The sequence below is a fragment of the Artibeus jamaicensis genome, unplaced genomic scaffold (assembly GCF_021234435.1).
Source record: "Artibeus jamaicensis isolate MK-2021 breed Jamaican fruit bat unplaced genomic scaffold, CSHL_Jam_final scaffold_584, whole genome shotgun sequence".
Classification (NCBI taxonomy): Eukaryota; Metazoa; Chordata; class Mammalia; order Chiroptera; family Phyllostomidae; genus Artibeus; species Artibeus jamaicensis.
In genome coordinates this window covers 9,983,466-10,006,696 of record NW_026522048.1, presented here as the reverse complement: position 1 = coordinate 10,006,696, position 23,231 = coordinate 9,983,466, and the positions used below count along the sequence as shown (strand labels likewise).

At 38.2% G+C, this 23,231-nt stretch overlaps 2 protein-coding genes across 3 annotated transcripts in view; one reads left to right on the top strand and one right to left on the bottom strand.

Moving 5' to 3' along the window:
* Nucleotides 1–8,726, bottom strand: part of LIN7A (lin-7 homolog A, crumbs cell polarity complex component) — a 149,852-nt gene extending 141,126 nt beyond the window's left edge. Inside the window, exon 1 of one of the 2 annotated variants that reach the window (XM_053658766.1) lies at nt 8,637–8,726. The gene's annotated coding sequence lies outside the window, so the exon portion shown is untranslated. The remainder of the gene's footprint in view (nt 1–8,636) is intronic. The other variant, XM_037158484.2, reaches the window with a different exon arrangement.
* LOC119058979 (translation initiation factor IF-2) lies at nt 7,612–22,807 on the top strand. The gene is made up of 4 exons (XM_053658785.1): nt 7,612–7,873; nt 7,988–8,730; nt 22,133–22,206; nt 22,654–22,807. The coding sequence occupies exons 1-4, from the start codon at nt 7,612–7,614 to the stop codon at nt 22,805–22,807; spliced, it is 1,233 nt and encodes a 410-aa protein (XP_053514760.1).
* The last annotated feature ends 424 nt before the right edge of the window (nt 22,808–23,231 follow it).

Below are 23,231 nucleotides of genomic sequence, written 5' to 3'. Positions count from 1 at the left end.
TGTCCTATTTTTATCATTTCCCCTTTTACAAATAAGAAAACAGATTTTAAATAGTCTAGGAACACTGGAAGTTACAGAACTAGTAAATGAAAAGGCTATGATTCAAATCCAGGCAGGTTGACTCAGGTAACACCTGTTGGCCACAGCTCTACCTGCCCCAGCCTAAGACTGAATCCTGATGGCCCGACCTACGTCTAGGGTCCATCCGAGGTTTCCAAGGTGCCTGAATGGAGTCCTGTGGGGCAGTGTTCACTGGTCAGTACAAACAAGGGAAGTGAATAGCCAGGGCTACCCTCTTTCCTTGTGAATGAATGAATGAATGAATGAATGAATGAATGAATGAAGACCACATCCATTTCTACTAAATTTTATCTGTTACTGTAACCTGATGTTACAAAAAAAAAAAAAGGAGGCATTTTTGTTAAGCTATGTCACCAAACACACACTTATTAACCAAACTGCAGTTCAGCTTCTCCTAGGATTGGAACTTTAAACCAACCAATTTGGAAATTCCTGATCGACACGTGTGCAATAATCTGCCTGGCTAAATCTGCCTCGCTTCACTGGAAGCCATCCCTAACTAAAATAATCTACTCGTTTAACTGAGTCACCCTCGTTCTGCCTGTAAAAACCTTCCATCCTGTTCAACTCTTAACCTGCCTTCCTAGTTGCTACATAGGATGCTGCCGGGCTCATGACTCACTTCATAAATCCAATGAGATCTTTAAACTTACCTGGTTGAATTTCGTTCTTTAACACTGTCATCCAAGCTAGGTATAATTTTAGAGTATTGATATGGTTAGTCAAATCATTTGCTATTCCTTCTAGTTCTAGGTTACTTGTAAAAAATTTTTATTGCTCTTGTACAAAATATTTGGTGATAGTGTTGAATAAGACAGAGAACCAAACTGCCTTGGTGTCGTGTTTGAAGCCCGAGACTGCAAACCACTTGAAACCCAAGACTACAAACACCCCCTTCACACACCTACATATTTTCTACGAGGCTTCTATGAGAGTTGTGATGTCAGGAGAATAGCATGGCTATGGAACATACTTAAATTTGGACAAGTACTTGGGATCTCTAAGAATAGAGATCCCAACTACATAGGTTCTGTGGAATCACCCCTTTCTTTTCCAAGTGCCAATATACCACCCCCCCTATTAATATTGATAGGGAAACTAAAGAGTTAACGATTTTTATCCGTATTGATAGGCTTTAAGTGACTACTACTGGTAGAAGGCATTCCACAGGAACTGGAATTCATGACTTATGTGAATCATGGAGGAGGTCTACAAACTGTTCAGCCTTAGTTCCCCAGGGGGCCCTTCACTTCCAGGGAGAGAGGCAATAAAGAATTGTTGATCAGCAGATAAAGAAGTACTAGGAAAATCTGCTGCAAGACTTCAACTCTTATCCAATTAACCTTTTCTCCAAACCCCTTGCCTACCCTTTCTTGTCCTTATAAAAATGTCAACTTCAGATATTAAGTTGTAACAGGAAACACGAACACTGACTTTTCTGGGTTTAATATGCCTTAGCTTTTTCTGCCGGGTAGACTGGACCACAGAGTCCTAAAACAACTTTCTCACCTTTTTGGAAACCAAATTATTTGTCTATCAGCAATTACTGCTCTTCTCCAACATTCCTTAAAAATTGCTTTCAGCAGTCTTTCAGCTCTATTCTCCAAAATTCAGCTGTGATTTGATTTTTTTTTCCATTTAACTTGAGGGTTTAAATCTTAACTGCAATCCTGTGATTGCCATTATTCTATCTTTTGTGGGGAGGAGGGTAAAGAAAATTCTTTGACAGAAAAAAATCAGAATTCATATTGAAGTATCTGAACTATTACCACACTGGGCAAGTAAACAAAAATAGCAGAACCAGTTGAACTTGAAATAGCTACATTGCTTCTAGAGGGAAATTACCACCAGTTTAAATTTTATGTCCTAGATTTCTGTTCAAGACAAATAACTAAGTAAAACTGCAAAATAATCTCCAATTCAACATAATTTTTCCCAAGTCATCTTGTACCATATTTATTTTTACTAGGCAAGTCTTCAAATTCAGCTAGCATATAACTTAGTAAAGCTCAATCATCAATCATTGATGTGATCAATATGACTTTGTTAAGCTTACGCTCACATTTGCAAACACAGAGTGATTTCAAATTAAATCTTCTCTAATCTCTTTATGGGGACATAGCTCTATCGGTCATCCATTTGTGGTTAATAAAATAAGATAGAGGGGGTGGGAGGGGCAGAGGCGAGCAAGGGAGAGGGAAATTTGGGACAACTATAACTGAACAACAATAAGAAAATTTAAAAAAGAAAAGTAATAAATGGGTTTGGATATGGAAAAAACAAGATGTGGCCGTGTAGCTTGTGTGTGTATGTGTGTGTTGGGAAGTGGAATATTCTGTGGGGGCCACACCCAACTTTTTTTTTTAACCTTTTCAGTTGTGTTCTGGCATTAACTTGCCTGGTTTAATTAACGACTTAAGATAGCACCTGCATTCAAGCACTGCAACCAGAGCTATGAATGCCAGCACCAGCCTCTCACCTCTTTTCCTGGCCCTGGCAAGCCTTCCGCTTGTAGAGGTCCACTACTACACACCCACAGAGGCAAAGTGATAGCCAAAGATAGCCACTGCTTTTGCACGGTTGCAAGGTTAAAAGGTATTCTGGGTTTTTTCCCATTAAGAATAAATCTCAGGATCCTAGGTCCAGCTAGAATTAATTTCTTTCATTCATTCAGCCAATGAACAAATTGTCAAGTTTGCCAGCTATATGCCAAACACCGTGTTGGGCTCTACCTCTCTAACCTAATGAAAACTACACCCTAGTAGAAAGATATCAAGGCTTAAAAAAAAAAAAAGAGCTGTGAGAGGTACTGGTTTTGCACCTGTAATACAATCCCTAATATCCAGCATGCATCTTCTCACTTGGTAATACTCAGTAAATGGTCCTTTATTCATACTAAAAAGCTAAGCCCTAGCTGTGATCCCTGAAAAAGCACTCCAAAAGCAAAAGCATTAATTTCATAAATCACCAGACCACACCAAATCCATCTCAGGCCTTGGATGGCTGACACAAATTAGAAGGTATTCATTCACTCAATTTATTTTTCTTTTTCTGGAAGGTCTATCATTAAATTTCTCGGTTTCAAAACTGCGTTATAAGGCTCTCATTAAATGTAAAATAACTTTTTAAAAAAATAATCAAAAGTCTTTGGAAATTTGGGTCCTTCTCTTTCCAATTTTTTATTATCAAAGACAGAAAAAGACAGGTAAATGTGACAGAACTCTGACTTCTCGAAAATGCTCTGGAAGTGCAAAGGGAAAAACTCAAATATTGACTTGTTTAATGTTCACTGATTCCTAGAGAAAACATGAGAAAGCAAGCAAGCACTTAATGTTGGTGAACTAAAATATGTCTGGCTGCGGGTGTGAGAGGCTTTAGGACAGGAGCCGTAAAGTGAAATCATTCCCTTTCCTGCCCGTCACCATCACCAAGGGGCACATCTTTAAACAACGTAACAACTAGCTTAATTTCTACTTTCCTTCTTCCTTAAACTCTCCTCGTTTTATGTATAAATATAAAGAGGAGAGATGAATGAGGCTTTTTGGAATGTGAGTAAAACCAATTTTCAGGCAAATACAGATTTTATAAGAACTGGTGAATACAGCTTATTAGAAAACCTATGGGCTGCCCAAGGCTTGAATTTGCAGATACATAAAGTAATGAGCTCTGCATGTCTCGAAAAGTGAAAAGGGAAGAGAGAAAATTTTTAATGTATCACAAATTCTATGAAAAGGGTGGCACCATGGGATTTGCATTTGCATTCAATTTTTGCTCTCATGTTATTTCTTTTCCATAAGGTTGAAATCTATACAATAAAAGCTTTGGTTTTAGATTAAAAATTTTAAGGAACAAAAGTTGTATTTTTTAAAAAGGGGAAACACATCAAAAGTTACTTAATCAACATTTTAATTTAGGACATTTTGGAGCTAAAAAAAATCAAGATCCATTTATGGAGCTTTTCACACTTATGCAAATTATGAAACCTGACTTCAATTCACAGAAAAGTTGGATAACTGTTGACACTAACAATTTGTTTTATGTAAGCACCAAATACAGATTGTAAGCTACTGATCATTTCATAAGCAAAGTCTCAAATATTTAAGATAAAATATTAATTACTCCTAGAAATTATTTTAATTATCCATTTTCTCCAAGAATTGGTTTTGCATTATTTCTTTATAAGCCATTTTTTTAAAAGCCAGTCTGCTTAAAGTTTAAGGGAAATGCTAGAGGAAGTAAAATTTTGAGGAATTCTCTATTATGTTTTTCTGACCTTGAGCTAGAAAGTGAAGGAGGTTTGGAGCTACTGGACTCAAGAAAGTGCCTAAATCCATGAAGTCTCCTACATCATGAAGTACTCCTGTGTTCTTTGTTATGAAGGTGCTAAGTGTCATAGATTGTACCCTGCTTTGGTCCCTGGAGTTTAACTGAAGGTCATTTCTGATTTTAGAGACTAAAACCTGGGCAAACTAACCACTGCTGGAGGGAAGAATCACTGTGAACATTTTAAATTCTGGAATTGAAGAATCCACACTAATCTCCTTATCAGCATCTTCTCTTTGCCACAATGGTACTTTCATGTGCTACTTTCTACATTACTGTCTAACATGAAATATTAGACTGAAAATGACTATCTCTCCTACTATTACCTGTGGGATTCAATAAGTAAATTCATGCATAGTGATATGTAAATTACAGCACTCACTATATCTTTGAAAATCTAAGTATAATATATAATGTTTTAGCCTAGGAAAAAGAAGCAACAAGCTGATCTGCAGATTTTCTTGGTATGTTTAATAACCAAATTTCTAACCCAGGATAGATTAGTTGGAGTGTTATTGTTTCTTGGTAATTTTTTTCATTTGCATTGGTATAGATGTATTAAGCAGATGGTAGGTGAGTTGTACATGTGGAACTGCTTTTATGTGTATTTTTCCCTCTAGGCAGAATACTTTTTTCCTACGGATCTCATTAATACAGCAGAACTGTTTAATTTTGCTTCCTCAGTGAGCCTTCTTTGACCAACACTATCTAAATCAGTCCTTCCCTATTCTCCTCTGTCCTAGAGTCACCTTTCTTATCTTACATGCACTTCCGGTTTTCAACTAATCTAAATGCTTTGTATAAGTTGCATCATCTAGCCCTTAGCTATCAATTTCTTACATCCCAGTTCCTATGACTTTCCCTTGTGCTCTCTTCAAGCCAATTTCTCTGATGGTTGCAGGATGTACATGGAGGTTGTCTCCTGAGCACATCTGCAAAGTCTGCTTCCTAAGGTGCTTCAGGTCTCTTCTCCAGTGTCACCAAACCAGAGGGCCACCTTTGACTATCATATTTCAAACAGTAGCCCCCGTTACTTTCCTTGATGCAGTCTTACTTTTCACACTAGCACTTACAGTTGGATATGTATGTGTGTAGTGTGAGCCTCTCTCTTAGCATGTAAACTCCAGTAGACAATGTATTTTGTTCATTAGTACTGCCACGTTGCTTAAAACGGTGCTTGCCATAGGCTGTCACTCAATACTTATTTGTTGAACTCATTAATTCCTTACTAGTACCCACTAGACTCTTAAGGGCCATAAAAGTAGGAAAATTGGTTCTGGCATTTCTATAGCATGTTGTATATAGTAGGTGATAAATAAATAATTAAGGAATGAATGGTTTCTGTGTGTATGTGTTTGTGTTTAGACTTCTTTCCAGGTAGACTCTAATTACCACAAAGACTAGAATTATGTATGTTCAGCTTACCAATGTATACCAGTCCCACAGTAGTATCTCACACATAGTAGGCACACAATAAATAAATGAAATCCCCAGGACTGGGATCTGAACAAATAGGAAACTACTCTGCCTACAGTCACCCAGAGGCTTCCATAAAGTTCATCTGAAGTCTTGACTAAGATGCTACAAAAAGAACTTGCTCTCAAATTATATATTAATATTCAGATTTGCTTAGATGTCCAAGGGGGTTTTCGTCCAACATCTTTCCTTCCTCTCCTCAGCCCACCTGCTACAATCCCCCTTAGTTAATAATCACAGTCTTGGTGAGCTATGGTTACTGCTGGGAATCGTCAAGCATGTAGGGAAAAAGAAAGGTTAACAACTACTGGCCTGTGTTCTCACTGCCATCCTTCCCAGGGCCAAACTGTTGTGAACCTATCAACGGTAGGTTCACGATTTTTCTACTGGGACCAGGGAGTACGTCAGGCACTGAGAAGACAAAGATGAGAATACATACAGCTCCCTCAAGGAACTCGATTCAACAAGGAGAGAGATGCCACAGAGTGTGAGAAATGTTCTGATGGGGTTAACACAGCAGGTGACCTCTGAGAACATCAAAAGGCATCAGAACCAGCTGGGAGACTGGGCTGATCTGGAAATGCTTCCAGTAGGTGACCAGAAACTAGTCCTAATTTTCATTAATCAAATTAAAGCTGCACAGTGTCAGAATCACCTAAGCGAAACTCCTTAAGTAGCACAGAGGAAACCTGATGCTCCAGACTACCTGCCTCGTCCGAAGTATCAGAGTTACAGCTAGGACCCAGATAAGTAGTACTGGGCTTTGTTTGAGACTTCCCCCCCTTTTTTGGAGGATATTTTTCAGAACTCTATTTCATCAGTTTAATGATACAATTAATTCATTATATTTTAATAGAGGGAAAATATTTTTATGTAATGATTTATGCACAGCAGTGCTGCCAATAACCATCATCAGTAAATGACAGACTTTGCAGTGAGCTGCTGGTGCATTTATTCAGAGACAATGACTGTCTCTTCTCTCTAGCCTCTTGAGCTATTACTACATGAAACTAATCACTCTGGGAAGAACAGGTACAGTCTGGCTGTGAACAAGAACAAACTTTAAGAGTAGATTGCACTTCCTCTTCACAACTGAGGGAGGCATCTAAGGGTTAAGGTAAAACCAAAAAAGTGAAATATTTTCAGTATGTAGTAGTATATAAAATTGCTCAGGCATGAATTTTCTTGGATTATTTCTTTATTTATTCCTAATGTAGCTGTTTTACTCGTGATATTTAAAGACTGATTTAGTCATGGGACAATGTAAAAGTTCATCCCATTAAAACAAAAATACTTAGGAAACCCATAATTTCTCGTAGCTTGTCATCTGGCTCTTAGTGGCAATGGGTGTATTCTGCTTAGTGCAGATGGTGATGCTGGGTGAAACCATGGATTACACAATAGATTTCTGAGTTCTTTAACCACTGTTATCAATTCACTAGTTTGCAAACCAACATTTCCCAACATAAAATCAATCAGTTTTTTTCAACTCTTACCTCCAAGTAATGTTGCTATGAGCACCACATAACATCTGTCTGGCGCCAAGAGATTGCGTTAAAGTCGCCCACTATCTCTCTAAATTAAAAAACAACCTCACTGGCTTTTTCAATGTACTCGCAGCAGGATGCTCTCTTGCCTTGCCCCACAGCCCGGTTTAATCCGCTATAAAGAATATTTTTAGAGGCACTTCGAACTAAATCATTTTCGTCTGAACACATCATTAATGACCAAATGGCTGTCCGGGGTCCTAAACCCGACCGCCACGGACGGGGACGAGCAGGTGTCCTCCGCTGCAGAGTCGTAGGACTCCAGCGCCTTCACAATTGGGCGTCCGAAGCCAGAAAAGAACCCCAAACACACGGGGGCAGGTATAACCCCTCAGAGGTGCAGCAGACAGGCCCGCATCGCAGAGGAGGTCCCCGACCTCAAGCTTGGAGAGGAAGCAAACAGCGCTTCCCGAGTAAGTCACAGAGCGGGACCCGCTGGGTCGCAGGTCAGAAGTTGAATTTTAACCCGGTCGGCGCTGCGCCCCAGCGCGTTCCGCAGCCCGGACACCGCAGTGGCGCCGGTGGAAGAGAACGACAGTGGCCGGGGCGGGGAAACTGAGAGTTGCAACAGCCGGAGAGCTCACGACAGCGGGGCCAAAACGACCCCCCTTCGTCTTCGAAGCGCAAAGCCAGGGAGAACCGGACTCGGCTGCTCGCGCCCTGCGTTGCCCTTCGGCGGAAGGTGGCTCCCCGCCGCCGGAGCCCAGCCGCCGTGCGCCCGGGCTCCGCTACCCCGGGGTGGCTGCCTGGGCATCCGCCGCCGGACCGACCACCGTCCCCCGGTGCCGGACAAACTTCCTCCTTTCTGAGCCCCCGAGTCTTGGGCTGCAGGCGCCCCCGCCCGGCCCGGCGAGCTTCGTCCCTGCCCCTCCGTAACCCCCGGCCCCGGGCGCGTAGCGGTCGCCGCGCGTCGGCTCCAACAAAGCCCGCAGCCCGGAGGCGACCTGGAGAAGGGCCGGGAGTGGCGGCTGAGGTTGCCCAAGCCCGGCGAAGGCACACCTCGACCGGGCGAGTGCAGCGGGGACGTGGCGGGCAGAGAAAAGGGAAGAAAGTATCTCCTCTCGGCGCGAACGCCCTGCCCTCTTCGCTGGTCCTCGCTCGCTCTGCTCCCCCTGCCCGAGCGCGTCCGCCTGTCCTGGTGGCAGTTGGCAGGGACAGAAGGGGAGGTAGAGGGGACGCGGTGGCCTGGCGGGAGAGCCGCTCCCTTACCTCTGTCCAGAGTGAGCGGCTGGACCACTGTCAATGTCGCCATGTCTGCCGTGGGAGCCGAAGTGACGCTCGGCTTCAGCAGCAGCAACCGCTGGTAGTGAGAAAAAGAGGAGGAGATTGGGGGCGGGGGTGGAGAGGGAGGAAGGAGGGGGAGGAGGAGGGAAGGTGGCGGCGGTGGGGGGAAGAAAGCTTGGGTGGGTCGGCAGCCAGATGGAGACGCTACTGTTTCGCTGCGGGCAGACCGTGAGAGGCGGGGGGAAGCTGAGCAGGTAGCGGGGAGCGACCGCAGCACGGGCTGCGGAAGGGAGGCTCTGCCCGGGAACTTCGCTGTTCCACCCCGAGGAGCGCTGCACGCGGGTGTCGGTGCTGGTGTGTTGCTTCCTTTCAACTTTCCAGTCAAACAAAATGATCAGACCACATGAGGGAAGGAAGTAGAGAGAGGAAATTTTTTCAGATTAAGAGAAATTGTAGTCCCATTCCCCGGAGAGAAAATGCTTCTAGTTCAGAAATGTTGGAATTTAATTACAGTTGCTGTTAATTTCTGTTAAGGCTTTTTTTTTTTTTTTTTTGGAATGTTGACGTTTACAAAGGTTTAAGGTAACTAACTGACTTAAGGCCACGGTTCCATCACCCAGGTCTTTATTAGGGTCCTGACCATATTATACCTTAAGAGCAAACTTCTTAAAAATGGTTTTAAATTTAAAAGAGGGAGAGAAGTTCCATTATTAAGTTTGTAAAACGTGTACCTAGCACGTTTTCAGAGCATTTAGCTGGTAGTTGTTCAGAGTTGCCACTTAACATCTGTGTCAGGCACTGAGTTACAAGTGTAACAGAACATGTGCCATGGCCTGACTTAGGAATTCAGTACAGTTCCTTCTTTCCCGCAGTTTACCAGTCTAGTGGGGCCTGATGTTATTAAAAGGGTGACTTTAGAGTCAGTTAATCAGGATTCAGTTACCAGAATCTTCAGATATTGGCCATGACTCCTTTAATTGCTTTCTCTATCTTGCCACTGTAGGGACTTGTTTCCTGATGAAGAAATTAAGGAGTATATGGCAAAACCGTATAAGCAGAATGGTCACGATCGTGGGTTTAGGATCGTAAAGGGCAAAGCTGCCTCCACTTCCCTATGACAGAGCAGAATTGGTTTGGCTAGCAATGTATCCTGTTTTATAGCTAAATATTGGGGTATGATCTGTGTCATTGTCTTCTGATCACAATATGGATTCCTAGAGATCTTTTTCATCTATGGTCTACACTTTTAAAAAAGGAAGCAAGATTTCACCAATGATTGGAGAAAGTGAGATGATTGGCCAAAACATCCAATGAATCCTAAAGGCACCTCTAAAACAGTAGTTCAATATACCTATATTTTCACTGAATGTATTAGAAAGAACCTGATCTTGAAATTCAAGTCTTAGTTATGTGCTCTTTAGAAATCATGTAATTTCTCACAGATCCCCAGTTTGCCCACCTATCAAACAAGGGAATAATCTTCACTCTTACTAAGAGTCTGTAAAATGAAGAAACTAATTTTACCCCACAGTCTTCTGAGTTTTATGAGGTTCTAAATATGCTTTGAAAACAGTAAGGTATACACAAATTTATTTATACAACAAACGTGCATCCCATCTGAACTGTGCGGCAAGCACTCTGCTAGGTGCTGGGCTTGCGGAGATTAAAGAGTTCTGGCCCTGGCCCTGGCCAGTGCTCCCTCCAGGATGGGAGACAAGGGAGCAAGCTGGGAGAATTCCCAGCGGAAGTGCTCTGAGCACCAGAGACAGGAAGTGTTGTGGGAGTGAGGAAGAAGCAACAATTCCACTTATCATTATTCCCATCCTCTAATCAGGGGCGTCAAACTCATTTTCACCGGGAGCCACATAAGCCTCGAAGTTGCTTTCAAAGGGCTGGATGTAGTTTCACCTCCTTAACAGTTAAGGAGTAGTTACATTTATACACTCCTAACATTATTTTGGCCCTTTGAAGGCAACTGCAAGACTGATGTGGCCCCCAATGAAAATGAGTTTGACACTCCTGCTCTAAATCACAGAAATAAGTTGAATTGTGCATAATAAAAACAGAGTATGTTTCAAGGTTATGCACAAAATATTGAACTCATTCAATAGTTGAGAATGGAAAGAACATACAAATCCCTTGGGCACTAATGTAGCTCTTTTAAGAACACGTTTTATTTTTACTACGTATTTAAGCAGCTTCACTCATAACTCTAAAAGCCATAATTGTACCTATTTCACAAGAAATCTGACATTGTGAGGTCCATGAAGGTAGGCTTGTATCTTTTTGTTTCCTGATGTACTCCCAACAGCAGACATTTAATAACATGTTTCTAGATTTATGCCTCGAGGTCCCTAATTGAAATTTTTCTTTATCATTTTTTCTGCATTAACTCTGTAGGGTTTTTATAAAGATTGAAAGAGAAAGCAAAAGGAAGCATAAATCACTATGTAGTCATTGGTTATTATTTCTAAAAGCATCAACTTCAATGCCTTTAGCTTATTACACATATGTAGAAAATGAATAATAATTCATTATCTGTCAGAATTTGTTTTTTATGAAATTTGAATAACTACTGTCTCTCCAGTAGCATGTATGAATTTCTATACATTTGAGACCTGCAGAGACAGAATGAAATGTTCGTAATCTCTGCTGTTGCTTGGATAGAGGTGCCCACACTTAGGTTTCTCAAATAATCACCTGTATCACTCCTGTGACGTCCATTAGGTGTCAAGGTCAATATGCTTGATCCACTAATGTGTGTGTCGCTTTGTTGATTGTGTATTAATCAGAGAATTGTTAAAACACCTGGGATTATACTTTTAGCTATTCAGTTACACAGTCACTAAAATTTCTCATTAAATAATACACAGTGGTTTAGTTCATTGGCACCTGTATTTTTAATGGAATCAGTCGATTCAATATATGCTTACAAAGCAGTTTTTATGTGCCTGGGTTGGTGCTAGGTTGTTTTCCCTTCTCTTCTGTTTTCAGCCCAGAAAAAGTAGGTATCGTTATTTCATTTTATAGATAAGCAAACTGAGACTAGGAGGTTAAGCAATTTGCTTAAGAAGAGTAACACCTGTGTAGTAGTGCTTGCGCTATTAATTAAGAAGTAGACTTCATTTTGTACTTTGGAAGATTTAGTGATTTTAGCATTCTATTTCAGAGTTCCAGATATGTAGCTGTATCCTTTCTCTTTTTTGTTATGTTTGAAATGTATTGAAAAGAAAAGGAATACATAGAGAAAATAAAGTCAAAGCAGAAAAAGACTATGATTCTGGTTCCATTTTATGGACATATATAGGTTAACATTGAAATGACTGCCTACTTTGAATATAAAAATCTCTTCTTGTTAAAAAAATTATTCAAAGCTACATTAAGATCTGTTTCCCTTAATTGAGTCTTTTTTAATTATGTGACAAAATCAAGAGAGGGTTTTCATAAAGCATTAGCATACCAAGAATCTGTGTTTAGTTAGATTATAAATGGAGTATAATAAGTACAGTTCCATGTGAGAAAAATAGCACCTTCAAACTGGAATTCTTTCAGCCTTTAGTGTTAGAAATCATCCTTCACTGATTCAAAATATCACTTTATCTTTCTTAATTCTCACAGCTTTGTCAAAATAGCACTAGATTAAGATGAAGTGCCAGCCTATATCTTGGAACATAAAAGTTTGTGGGTTTTTAAAAAATAGAGAATCTTACTCTATTTATTTTATCCTTAGGTTGTTTTGGTAATTAATGTGTCTGCTCATGCAATGTACTTACTACATGCTAGGCACTGTTTCTGGCTCTGGGATTGCAGTGAACAAGAAAAGGTCCTGATTTTGTGAGGGGGAAAGAGACAGTAAAGAAAGTAATAAACAAACAAGAAAGAGATTAACTAGTGACTACGTACTAGTCAAAGAATGAGTAATTTGATGTTTGAATTGGGTCTATGGTAATTTCAGAATTACAGAAGACAGAGGCAAGAAGAAGGGTGGTTGGTCCCAGCAGCAGGAGAGCAGAACCAGGGATGGGAGGGCAAGCCCCGTGCGTTTGGGTAAAACAGGCAGTTCAATTTGGAGTGCAAGAAAAACAAGCCTAAAGATGGCCCTTAAAAGTCAGGTTGGGAAAGATAATGTCATTAACAGAAAGATAACAAACCCTTTTCATGAATGACTTTGTGTCCATCCTACAATGATAAGTGCAATCTGAGCTAAGGAAAAAAAAAACGGTTGTAGCATCTACATTAAATTACTATGTTACTGTTATAATATCAGAATGAAATGAAGAGTTACTAATTCAGAGTTGGATGTTAGAAAACTAAAGATGAAATATAGACATTAAAAGTCGATTCAAATTATTTTTTATTTCTTTCAAAAGCAATAGAAAAGAACTTTGAGAGAAGAAAATCCATAAAATCTGTAACCTGAACAATTCCTCAGTCGTAGTGTCTTATTTGCATTATTTTACATTGCCAGTTATCATGCACATCATAAGTATAATAATTAATTCTTACTTTGATTCTGCCATAGGCAATAACACATATTAATCTAATAAGTGCAAAGTCTTTCTGATACTAGTGTGTATTATTTGTGCCTATGTAACTCAATATAAAATGGTGTTTTTGTTTTTGTTTGAAAGGTACATTTTTCTATTTTCACAGTTGGAAGTTATGATAGATCTTTTTATAATGAAATTTAAATTTAAAGCATAGAATGTCCTTCTCTTTCTTTATGAATCTCAACCTCGTATCGACAGCATTGTGAAAGCCTAAGTAATACAAGAGAGGTAAGATAAATGATTTTAAAAAGTGGTACTGGAACCCATCTTCTTTCTCACATATACTCAGGAGATATTTCCAGATTTTTAAAATTCACAACCTATAATGGCTTAAAATATTTTCATTGCCACTGTACATTAAAAATTGAAGAAGTTCAATTTTGAATAAAAAATTATGGTTTTATCCAACAAATGTTTATTGCCCACCTGTTATATGCCAGATGCTCTACAGTTTCTGGGGAGATTCAGTGTTAAACACAGAGAGAGTGCCTGTTCTCATGGAGCTTAGTTTCTTATGAAGGGAAACATAAAGTATAGGTAGTACTAAGGACCACAAACTAATATACTGAAGCCTGTCACAGTGATTCAAAGCCCAATCATGTGCATCTTGTCCCAACATCACTTTCAGTAACATCACATTGATATCTTTGGATTGGCCGTGATGATGGTAGTATTTACACCAAAGGTATTGGCAAATACTATATATTGAATATTCGGCATTGCCCCCCCAACCCCTGCAAATCTGAAAGCCAGTTGTTAAACATTTACCAGCACATCAAAAAGTCTACAAACAAATAGGAAGTTGTGATGAAATATGCATCAAGGGAGAGGAGGCTACTTTAGAATGGTCATGAGTCACATTTCACTTAATAGAAAAAGTTTTAAAAACAAATCTACACTGTATTTGATGAAGTACTGACTAGGGTGCTGGACCTGAGATGGAGTTAGAAGAAGTAGATAGAGGCAGGCATATTTTGTTTTGTGGAGTTTACAAAATATTTGGAAAGGACATAGAAGAATCAATGCAAGGGCATAGAATTAATTACAAATTATGTATTAATAAAAATAAGTGATATTATAAATTGTATGTATTAAAGATAAACAGAAAAAGTAGATTCTGTAAATACTTGCTGGAGGCAGTTTATGTTGACTTTCAGAAGAAACTCGGAGATATTTCTTTCCTACATCTAGATAATAAAATATTAAACCTTTGAACAGAAAGCCACTCTTTGCAGTTTTGAATTGAAAGATTGCTACCAGGCAAACCAGGATCTTCAAAGAGATGGCATGAGAAACTAAAGAAAAGGCGGGGCCATGATCATTGTAACTGAGTATCTGTGTTGCTAGAGAATCTTAACCATGGTGAAGTGAGAACTCTGTTAATTTGATCTTAAAAAACACACTGATGATGGCCATTGCCCATTTGTTTGGGACTTGAACTTCATTTACACTATGTCTTAAGTGGCTTTTTCTTGAAAATCACTTCAGCTTCTGACTTTTTAAAAAATTCAGTTGAACTTATTTATCTCTAATTCTGATACTATGGAATTAATTAAGAATATTTGGGAGAAACAGGTGAAAAAGTCGTTTTTGAATTCTTCCCATATTGTGACCCAGGACAAAAATTGAGGCTAATAACAGAATTTAGACATGCTGAGGGGCCTGCATGCCAGTAACTAGCAAGTGTAAGAGCAAAATGCATCACTAGCATGGACAACACATTCAGAAGAGAATTCCAAACTCTTATGTGTCCTCCAATGCTCTAAAGAAAAAAATCACTACAATTTTAATTACAGTGATCCCTCACCTATCGGCGGGAGTTACATGCCAGAGACCCCTGTGATAGGTGAAAATTCGCAAAGTAGCTGTGTTATATTTATTTTATTATTTATATATATATTAAGGCTTTATAAACCCTTCCCACACTCCTATAAACCTTTCCCACACTCTTACGAACACTTCTTATGCTCTTAAACACTTTCTACACTCTTAAACCTATGTAATTTTAACAACATATAAAATTCTATATGGGTACTCACCGGTGAAGTATACATTGCCCCTCCTATAGAGCAGTGAGGGACGACTGTACTTTGTATTTAAATATGATCGCTGGGTGCAACCTAAAGCATAAAGTATCTTTTTCTTGAAAGTTATCAGTGAGATCAAATTATGCTCTGTTAGTTAGACTAAGTTCCTCCCTCTCAGCTTCTCGCCCTTTCCTGCCCTTCTGGTCCTGAATGAACTCATCCCCTTGCCCATGCAGGTGGACCTTTGTGATGTTTATAATCTAGTATTGCCACTCACCAAGTCTGCAGTTATACAAAGTATATCTGCTTCCTGAAGTATGTTGTCTCTGAGATATTTCCTCTTTCAAAGATTTCTTAATTTTACTTCTTGCTCAAAGCATTTACCTACATAATAAAAATATGGCTTTATTTTGGCCTCTTGAGAATTTAACTAGAATGAGAAAACTTGAGACAAATGAGGATGGTTTTAACTCTGCATATCTTCAGATTCTTGTTACCTGGAATTTTGCATTAATAAGCAGTGGTAAATCAAGCCAAACAAACACTTTTGTCTAACCCCCAAATCAAAGCAGTCTCAAACAAATGGAGAAAGTATGCAAATCTTTGCTATTTTTATCTAGGATAGGCAAGTAAATCATTCTATTAAAATTTCTATAAGCTTATGTATTCCCTTGTTAACAGAATTTTTGTTTTGAAATTTTAAGTGTAAAATATTGGGCGTGGGAAACAATTCTCAAAGGGCATTACAAAAGCCTGCTCACTGCAAGTAATCAGTGTGAGTAGGGTGTTTATATATGTGTGTGTATTCTTCTGGAAAATATGCACACACACATGCACATAACTTTTTAAAACTCAACTAGCATTACACCACATTTTATACCTTAATTATTTTATCTAGTGATATTTTCATGTCAATATATATAGATTAAATAATCCCTCTTAACTTTATAAAGTTCCATCAGAATAGTTTCATATAGATGTAGTTCCAGGTGGTTTTTAGGTTTGTGCCATCTCATACAGTGCTACAGGTGGATTTTTCCCTGTTTTTATTATCTTTAAAAGCATGAATAACACTCAGTTATAGCCTTCTACTTTTGTATAATATAGTGCTAGTATGGCCATTTTCAGTGATATGCTCCCAGATTATAGTACGGTGACCCTTTTATTTCTCTTTAATCGTATGCATTCTCTCACATACTAATTAATAACTCCATAGAAATGAATATTTAATTGAGTTTCTCAAACCTAGAATGCCAGAGTGATTAAGAAAGAACTAGTTGCCACAGACCATGCTATTCTGTTTAGAATGAATGGTATGATACACCATCCAGCGCCCCATTTAGTCAACAATAATTATTATATTTTTCAGCGACAAAGCCAACAGTATATACGTCTAAAGCAAGTTGACATTTAAAAAAAAACTAAAGTATATTTTTTGATATTGTATTAAACAGACTTTTCACCAAATGAAATAAGATAGGAACACACGTGCACACACAAAACAACACAAGGAGGTGTTTAACTACTCTATTTTTTAAATAAAATAATGCATCTATTATTAATTGGTGAAAAGCATATGTAAAAATTAAAGCGAGAAAGATTTTTTTCATTAAATGTAACTAGTTAGTATTTCAAAGAATATTTTAAAAGTCAATGCATGCAGTGCTCTCTACTGGTCTTCTCTTTATTGCAACTACAGTCAATGCCAAATGCGTATTTACAAAGAGGGTCATGAAAATCATCTCTATCCTGAAAGACTACTACTATTTTTATTCTAATTTCTATTTGACTTCTACTTAAATGTGTGCACACAAGTATTCATTCTTGAATTTCTATACAGAAGTCAGTTTTGAACTCTGCAAATGAATTGTTGCAATGTGTCATCGCAAATATTGAATTACATAATAAAGTGATAGTACAAAAAGATGGATTTAGATCTATAATGTAAGGCATACCGTTTTTCCTTTCGGTTACAAGCAGTGGCAGCATGCGAGGTGCTTGCTTTCCCTGGGCCCTGCAGATGACAAGTGAAGGCTTCCCAGGAGGAGAATGGGTGGCTGTGTGTATCTTGCAATTCATAGGTGACAGTGGCCACCACTGTGGGCTCTTTTCTTTCTTTTTTTCCTCTGCCAGTCCTTTCTACATCACTCCTCTAATAATAAAATATCAGCTTATTATTGCTTTTTCTTGTAAAGCTTAGGAGAAAATTCTGTTACCAATAGTTACAAAAGCAATTTGTTTTAGAAAAGTTTGTGTGGAGAAGGGGAAGGGAGAGAGAGAGAGAAAGAATATACACTCATTTATTCTGTGTTTTATGTCGAGTGGCTACTGTGCACTGAAGATAGAACAGTATCAAGGCCATCAGTACCTTCCTGGAATTATTGGTGTTTGTGGAATCATTTCTCAATTAAAGCAGTTACAATGAATAATACTAAGGAAGTGCATGATGAATGTAACTGGCGTACCTACACCAAATCTGGGAATTCAGAAAGACTTCTCCAAAAATGGGACATTTATGGTGTATTTAAGGACAGTCTGGAGCATGTTTAAATACTGGGGAGAGGTAGCTAGCAGAGATGGAGGGCTGAAGATCGAGTAGAAGAAGTCACAGGTAGCATGTGGTTACAAAGAGGGCAGGTGAGAGCATAGGTGGCAAACTAGGCCTTGGTAAGTAAGAGAAGGGTGCTTCTTCCTTGGAACCAGAAGCTGAGATAATGAACATAATTGCAGGGAGGTTTGTACAATAGAATCTGTGAAGAGATTGAGGGAGGTTCTGTTGGAAGGCTTCTATAATTTGGGTAATGTCTTACTCGTGCTAGAACCAAAGGTCTGAGAAGAGTAGAGCATTTTGACATAACTATAGCATGGAGTTGGTCAAAGTCCAGGTCTAGTCGGTCCTTCAGGGATTTTCTCCCCCCAAGGTGGTTGATAATGCTTCAGTCCTGTGACCTCTGCTCTGGAATCCCTTAAGTACTAAACCGTGGACTTTGTGAGTGAGTTGGTGAATACATCTTAATATTCCTTAAAGGAAAAATGACACTATAGTGTAGCATTATGTAGTTTCTGCCAAGAGCACTGAACTGATCTGTGCTCTGTGAAAAGTCACCTTTCCCATCACAGAGCCTGACTGAGTGAACACGGATAGAGGGGGCACTCGCAAGTCTGGGGAAATCCTGGCCTAGGTTTTCCCATATAACCATCACTTATCTAAAACATGACATAATGATCCTATGTTTTTATTATTAACTTTCAGTACGTTATACTTGGCCTACTAAAATATATACTTGCTTAGAGCTTATTTCTAGTTCTTTATGACTATTGATATTAAATAGTAAATGCCTGCATGTGCTATGACTGCTGTATTTGGTCTGCACACAGAGAAAGCCATTTAATTCTTTTTAAAAAGATTTTATTTATTTATTTTTAGAGAGGGGGGAAGGGAGGAAGAAGGGGAGGGGAGAAACGTGGATTGGTTGTTTCTCGCACACCCCAAACCAAGAACCTGGCCTGAAACCCAGGCATGTGTTCTGACCAGGAATCTGACTGGCAGTGTTTCAGCTTGTGGGACGGTGCCCAACCCACCAAGCCATAGCAGTCAGAACACAATTTAATTAAAAAAAAAAAACATTGTTATTGACTGATTTTATATATATATATATATATATATATATATATACACACACACACACATATATATCCACTAAATATATGTACTATATATAATATAAATACATTTTATTTATATGTATACATATACATACATTTTAACAAGTTGCATGTACCCAAATACATTTTTTTAGAGTGAGGAACGGCTCAAACCCAGGTGATAATCATTCCAGTGCTTTATATGTTACTACATTATTACACTAGATTATAAATGTCGTGAGCAGAGTGACAGTGTTGGTTTGCCACTACATATTCATTGCCTGGCATGTAATTGATATTTAGTAAACATGAGTGAATTAAGGAATGAGTAAAAGAACCACACTACCTAACTGGCATATAATATTCATTATAAATACATTTTACAATGGAAACTCACTTCAACCATATTGACTGATTGCTTACTTTGTACAACATATTTCTCTAGTATGTTTTATTGAGATTTACCATAAAAGGATAAATAAAATGTGGGCCCAGACCTACAGGAATTTATAGCTGCCACAACCATCTGCATAACAGGGTAAGGCATGGTAAATTCCCTGACACACAAGAGTTATGAACAAAGTGTTACACGGAATATGGAAGCCATCATGAAAAAGATGGCATTTATGCTGCATGTTTAAAAACAAGATGATATTTTATGTGAAGGTAAGCTTAAAAGACATTTCAGTTGAACTAAACAGAATGTGTAATTTTATGGGTATTTTATAGTGTTAATGGTTTTATTTTCTTCTTAAACAGTCCATTGGACTGAGAAGTGGAAGGAAGTAACAAAATATTAACACTAAAAAGAAGCTGGTAAATAAGGGAATGGCAAGTAGGGTTTACTCAACAGGCTTCTCTGGACAGGAAGGTGACAGAATGTTTTTGTTTTTTAAAATGGTATATTAAAATCTATTATAGAAAAATGATTATAACTTCTAAATGTATATTAACAGGTCAAAATTATTCATATCCACTGGTGATGTTCTAATCACATCTGAAGAAATCAGATCTTTCAGAAGCCCTAGAAACAAAGATTTGGTTCATTGGTCAGAGGGCATCATTTTCTCTCATGTTTATCCTGCTAGAAATGAAAAGGCATAGTACTGTTTTGAGAGCTGATGAATTTGGCTGTAAAAAAATTGCTAGCATACAAAGAAAAAGTATATGGTGCCTTAAGGTTGAAGTTCTGAGGAGTCAAAGTTTCTTAACACCCCACATTCTCTTTAAAATGTCACCTATGTATGCTCAAATACTTCTCATTTCTGAGCTGATAATTGTAGTAGTTTATTGTACCTCAAAGTAGTCTAAAAAGAACAACAGTGAAATAATGGAGAAAATGAGAGGTTTCTGTGTGTCTAGGATATAAACAAATCCTGGTATTGCCTTAAGGATGAGATGTTCCTTAGGGGAGGCTTTTGGGAATCATTGAGGAAACCTCTTCATTCCAAGATGACTTTTGAAATAATGTTAATTTGTTAACTCAGTTGAAATGTTTTAAGGAAAATGAACTGAATGAGGACAAAGAGTGACTACAGAGATTAAAATCGTGGTGCACTGAATAATTTATATCATTTCTACTATAATTACTATTATCATCAATTTTAAAATTAGAGATAAAGCTTGGGAAAAGTGGAAAATGTCACTGCGCCCATAGAAATTGTACAGGAGTAGGCAAAAGTAGGTTTAGAGTTGTGAGTACATAAAACAGAATTTATTCTTATGTTATTACTTATTAAGTATCATATTACTTACTTGTATTACAGCTGTAAACCTATTTTTGCCCACCCTGTATTATCAGGTGGGAAGAATCTTTCTCTCTTTACCTCAAGTCTTTATGTAGACAATATTCCCACCATACATTTTTGGCATAATAATATGTTTGTACATAGTGACTGATACTTTTATTCAGACTAGCAGATATACAAGAAAGATTCACATGTGTAAGACATTTTACTCATAAGATTTATCTTTCGTTCTTATATGGGATGAATATAAATGTTATAACTCTCAAGACAGAGTATTCGCATTTGATGTCGGTGGAACTTTCACATTAGTAGATAAGATAAAATATTTAGGGAATAGGAGAGATGGGAAATGAGCACATTAACAATTTTGTGTTATATGCAGCTCATAATTGTAGCTCTGTGAAGAGCTCCCACTGAGTCGATGGGAACTGTGGGTGGAGTTAGTGCCAGGTTAATTGTTGCATTCAACATCATGCAGAAGAGAAAGTGGAGATAAAATTGCAGCATTTATATTCCTGCCCTCTAATTTCTCTTCATCTGTGTACTTGTTATATTTTTCTTTACTCGTTATTACTTATATTTCATGTCTGGTATTTTTCCTCCCCTGACTCCTTGGGTTATTGAAGACATATTATAAAGCTGACTTCCAAGGCATTTTAAAAATAAAGAAAATACCACCCATCTATAGTGGTATTTTCACATTTTCAATAGAGAGTGAAAATATAGTTCCAAGGAAAATACTACCAAGTGACCTCACTGAAAAATAGATTTTGTGAGGAGAGGCATTTTACTAAATGCCTCCATGGCATGCTAGAGATTGTGGCGTACCACCAACGCCAAGCCTGCAGGTAATTTTAATTATCATCTGACTGGTCATTTTTCTTTTTTAGTAGGTTTCTAGTCCATTGAGAGCCACCTACTCAATGACTATAGAAGTTTCTTCTATGTAAGGAAAGAACCTCTGGGTTCAAATATTCAGCTTCAATACTTTGGTTTCCGTATTTCCCAGGTCCTCATCTTTACCCCGTGGTCTCCATCTGGGTTGCAGTATAATAATACGTCAAGGGTGGTACTACCTACCTAACATCAGCTCCAGGTTTAAATTCTCTTTAACTTTGAGATTTCAGAATGTTGTCAATGCTTTTTCAGTACTTCATTCATTCAGTTTTTTCTGAAATTTCTGATATTTGTCTAAATTAAGGAATGCCTATATTTTGCTTCTCATCTACTGATGTAGTCTTTATGATTTCACTCTTCAAATTTTCTGCTTGTCTGTTTTCTTTTATTTTCATTATTTTTATCAATATTAATATTGCCTTTCCCAAAATCTTATTTTGTGAGATATCCCTTTGCTAAGGAAAGCATTTACACAAATCCTAAGGGAACTGAAGGTATTGAAAAGCAATATCAAACAACCTTTTGTGGACTGCAAATCGTAATGCTGATTAAATGCAAAAATCCTTTCTAAAGGGAAATAAACAAAGTTTTCTTTTTTGTCTTCATCTTTCAAGGAGAGTTCAGGAAAAACAACCTTCATCAGGTCACAAATTTTGTTGAAGCGTTTAGTGAAAAACAAATTAAATTGGTAAGCTATCATCACATATGTTTACTTTTTATTTTTATTACATTTTTTGTTCTATTATAGTTCTCCCAATTTTCCCCCCTTTGCTCTCCTCCACTCAGCTCACACCCCCCACCGTCAGCCCCCACCCTGTTGTCCATGTCCATGGGTCACTCATACGAGTTCCTTGCCCTGTTCCTTTCCCTTCTTTCCACCCTTCCCCCGCCCCCTCTATTTAAGTTTAAAATTGCCATTGCCTTGCTTACCTCACAAAGTTTTTTGACAGAGGAAAACTTATTCTGATTCTAAAAAATCACTTAAAAATCTTAACTTTTACAAACCCAAGCACATTCTTTTTTAATTAATTTTTTGCAGAGATTATATATCTTTTTAAAATAATAGTTTATTTTATTGTATATTTTTCCGTTACCATCATCCCCTTTGTGCCCTCTTCTACCTCCTCCGCTGCAGTTTCCGCCCTGTTGTCCACGTCTGCAAGTCTTTCCATTTTTGCTCCGTCCCTGCACCCCAAGCACCAACCAGCCCAGCCGTCAGCCTGCTCTCTCTCTCGAGTCTGTCTCAGTTTGGCTTATTATTGAGTTTGTTCATTAAATTCCACGTATGAATGAAATCCTATGATAATTGCCTTTCTCTGACTGTCTTATTTTACTTAACATAATATTTTCCATGGCCATCCATGTAAAATTTTGTTTTTTTTAACGGTCAAGTAGTATTCCATTACTTGAACGGTCAAGCGTACCACAGCTTTTTTATCCACTTGTCTACTGATGAACACTCGGTCTGCTTCCAAATCTTGGTAATTGTAAATAATGCTGCCTAGAAAATACTAGAAGAAAACATAGGCAATAAAATCTTGGATATTGCTGGTGGCAATATTTTTTCTGATATCTCATCAGGCAAGGGAAGCAAGAGAAAAAAATAAGCAAATGGGACTACATCAAACTAAACAGTTTTTGCACGAAGAAAAGCATCAACAAAATGAAAAGTCAACCCACTATATGAGAGAACACATTCACTGATATGTCTGG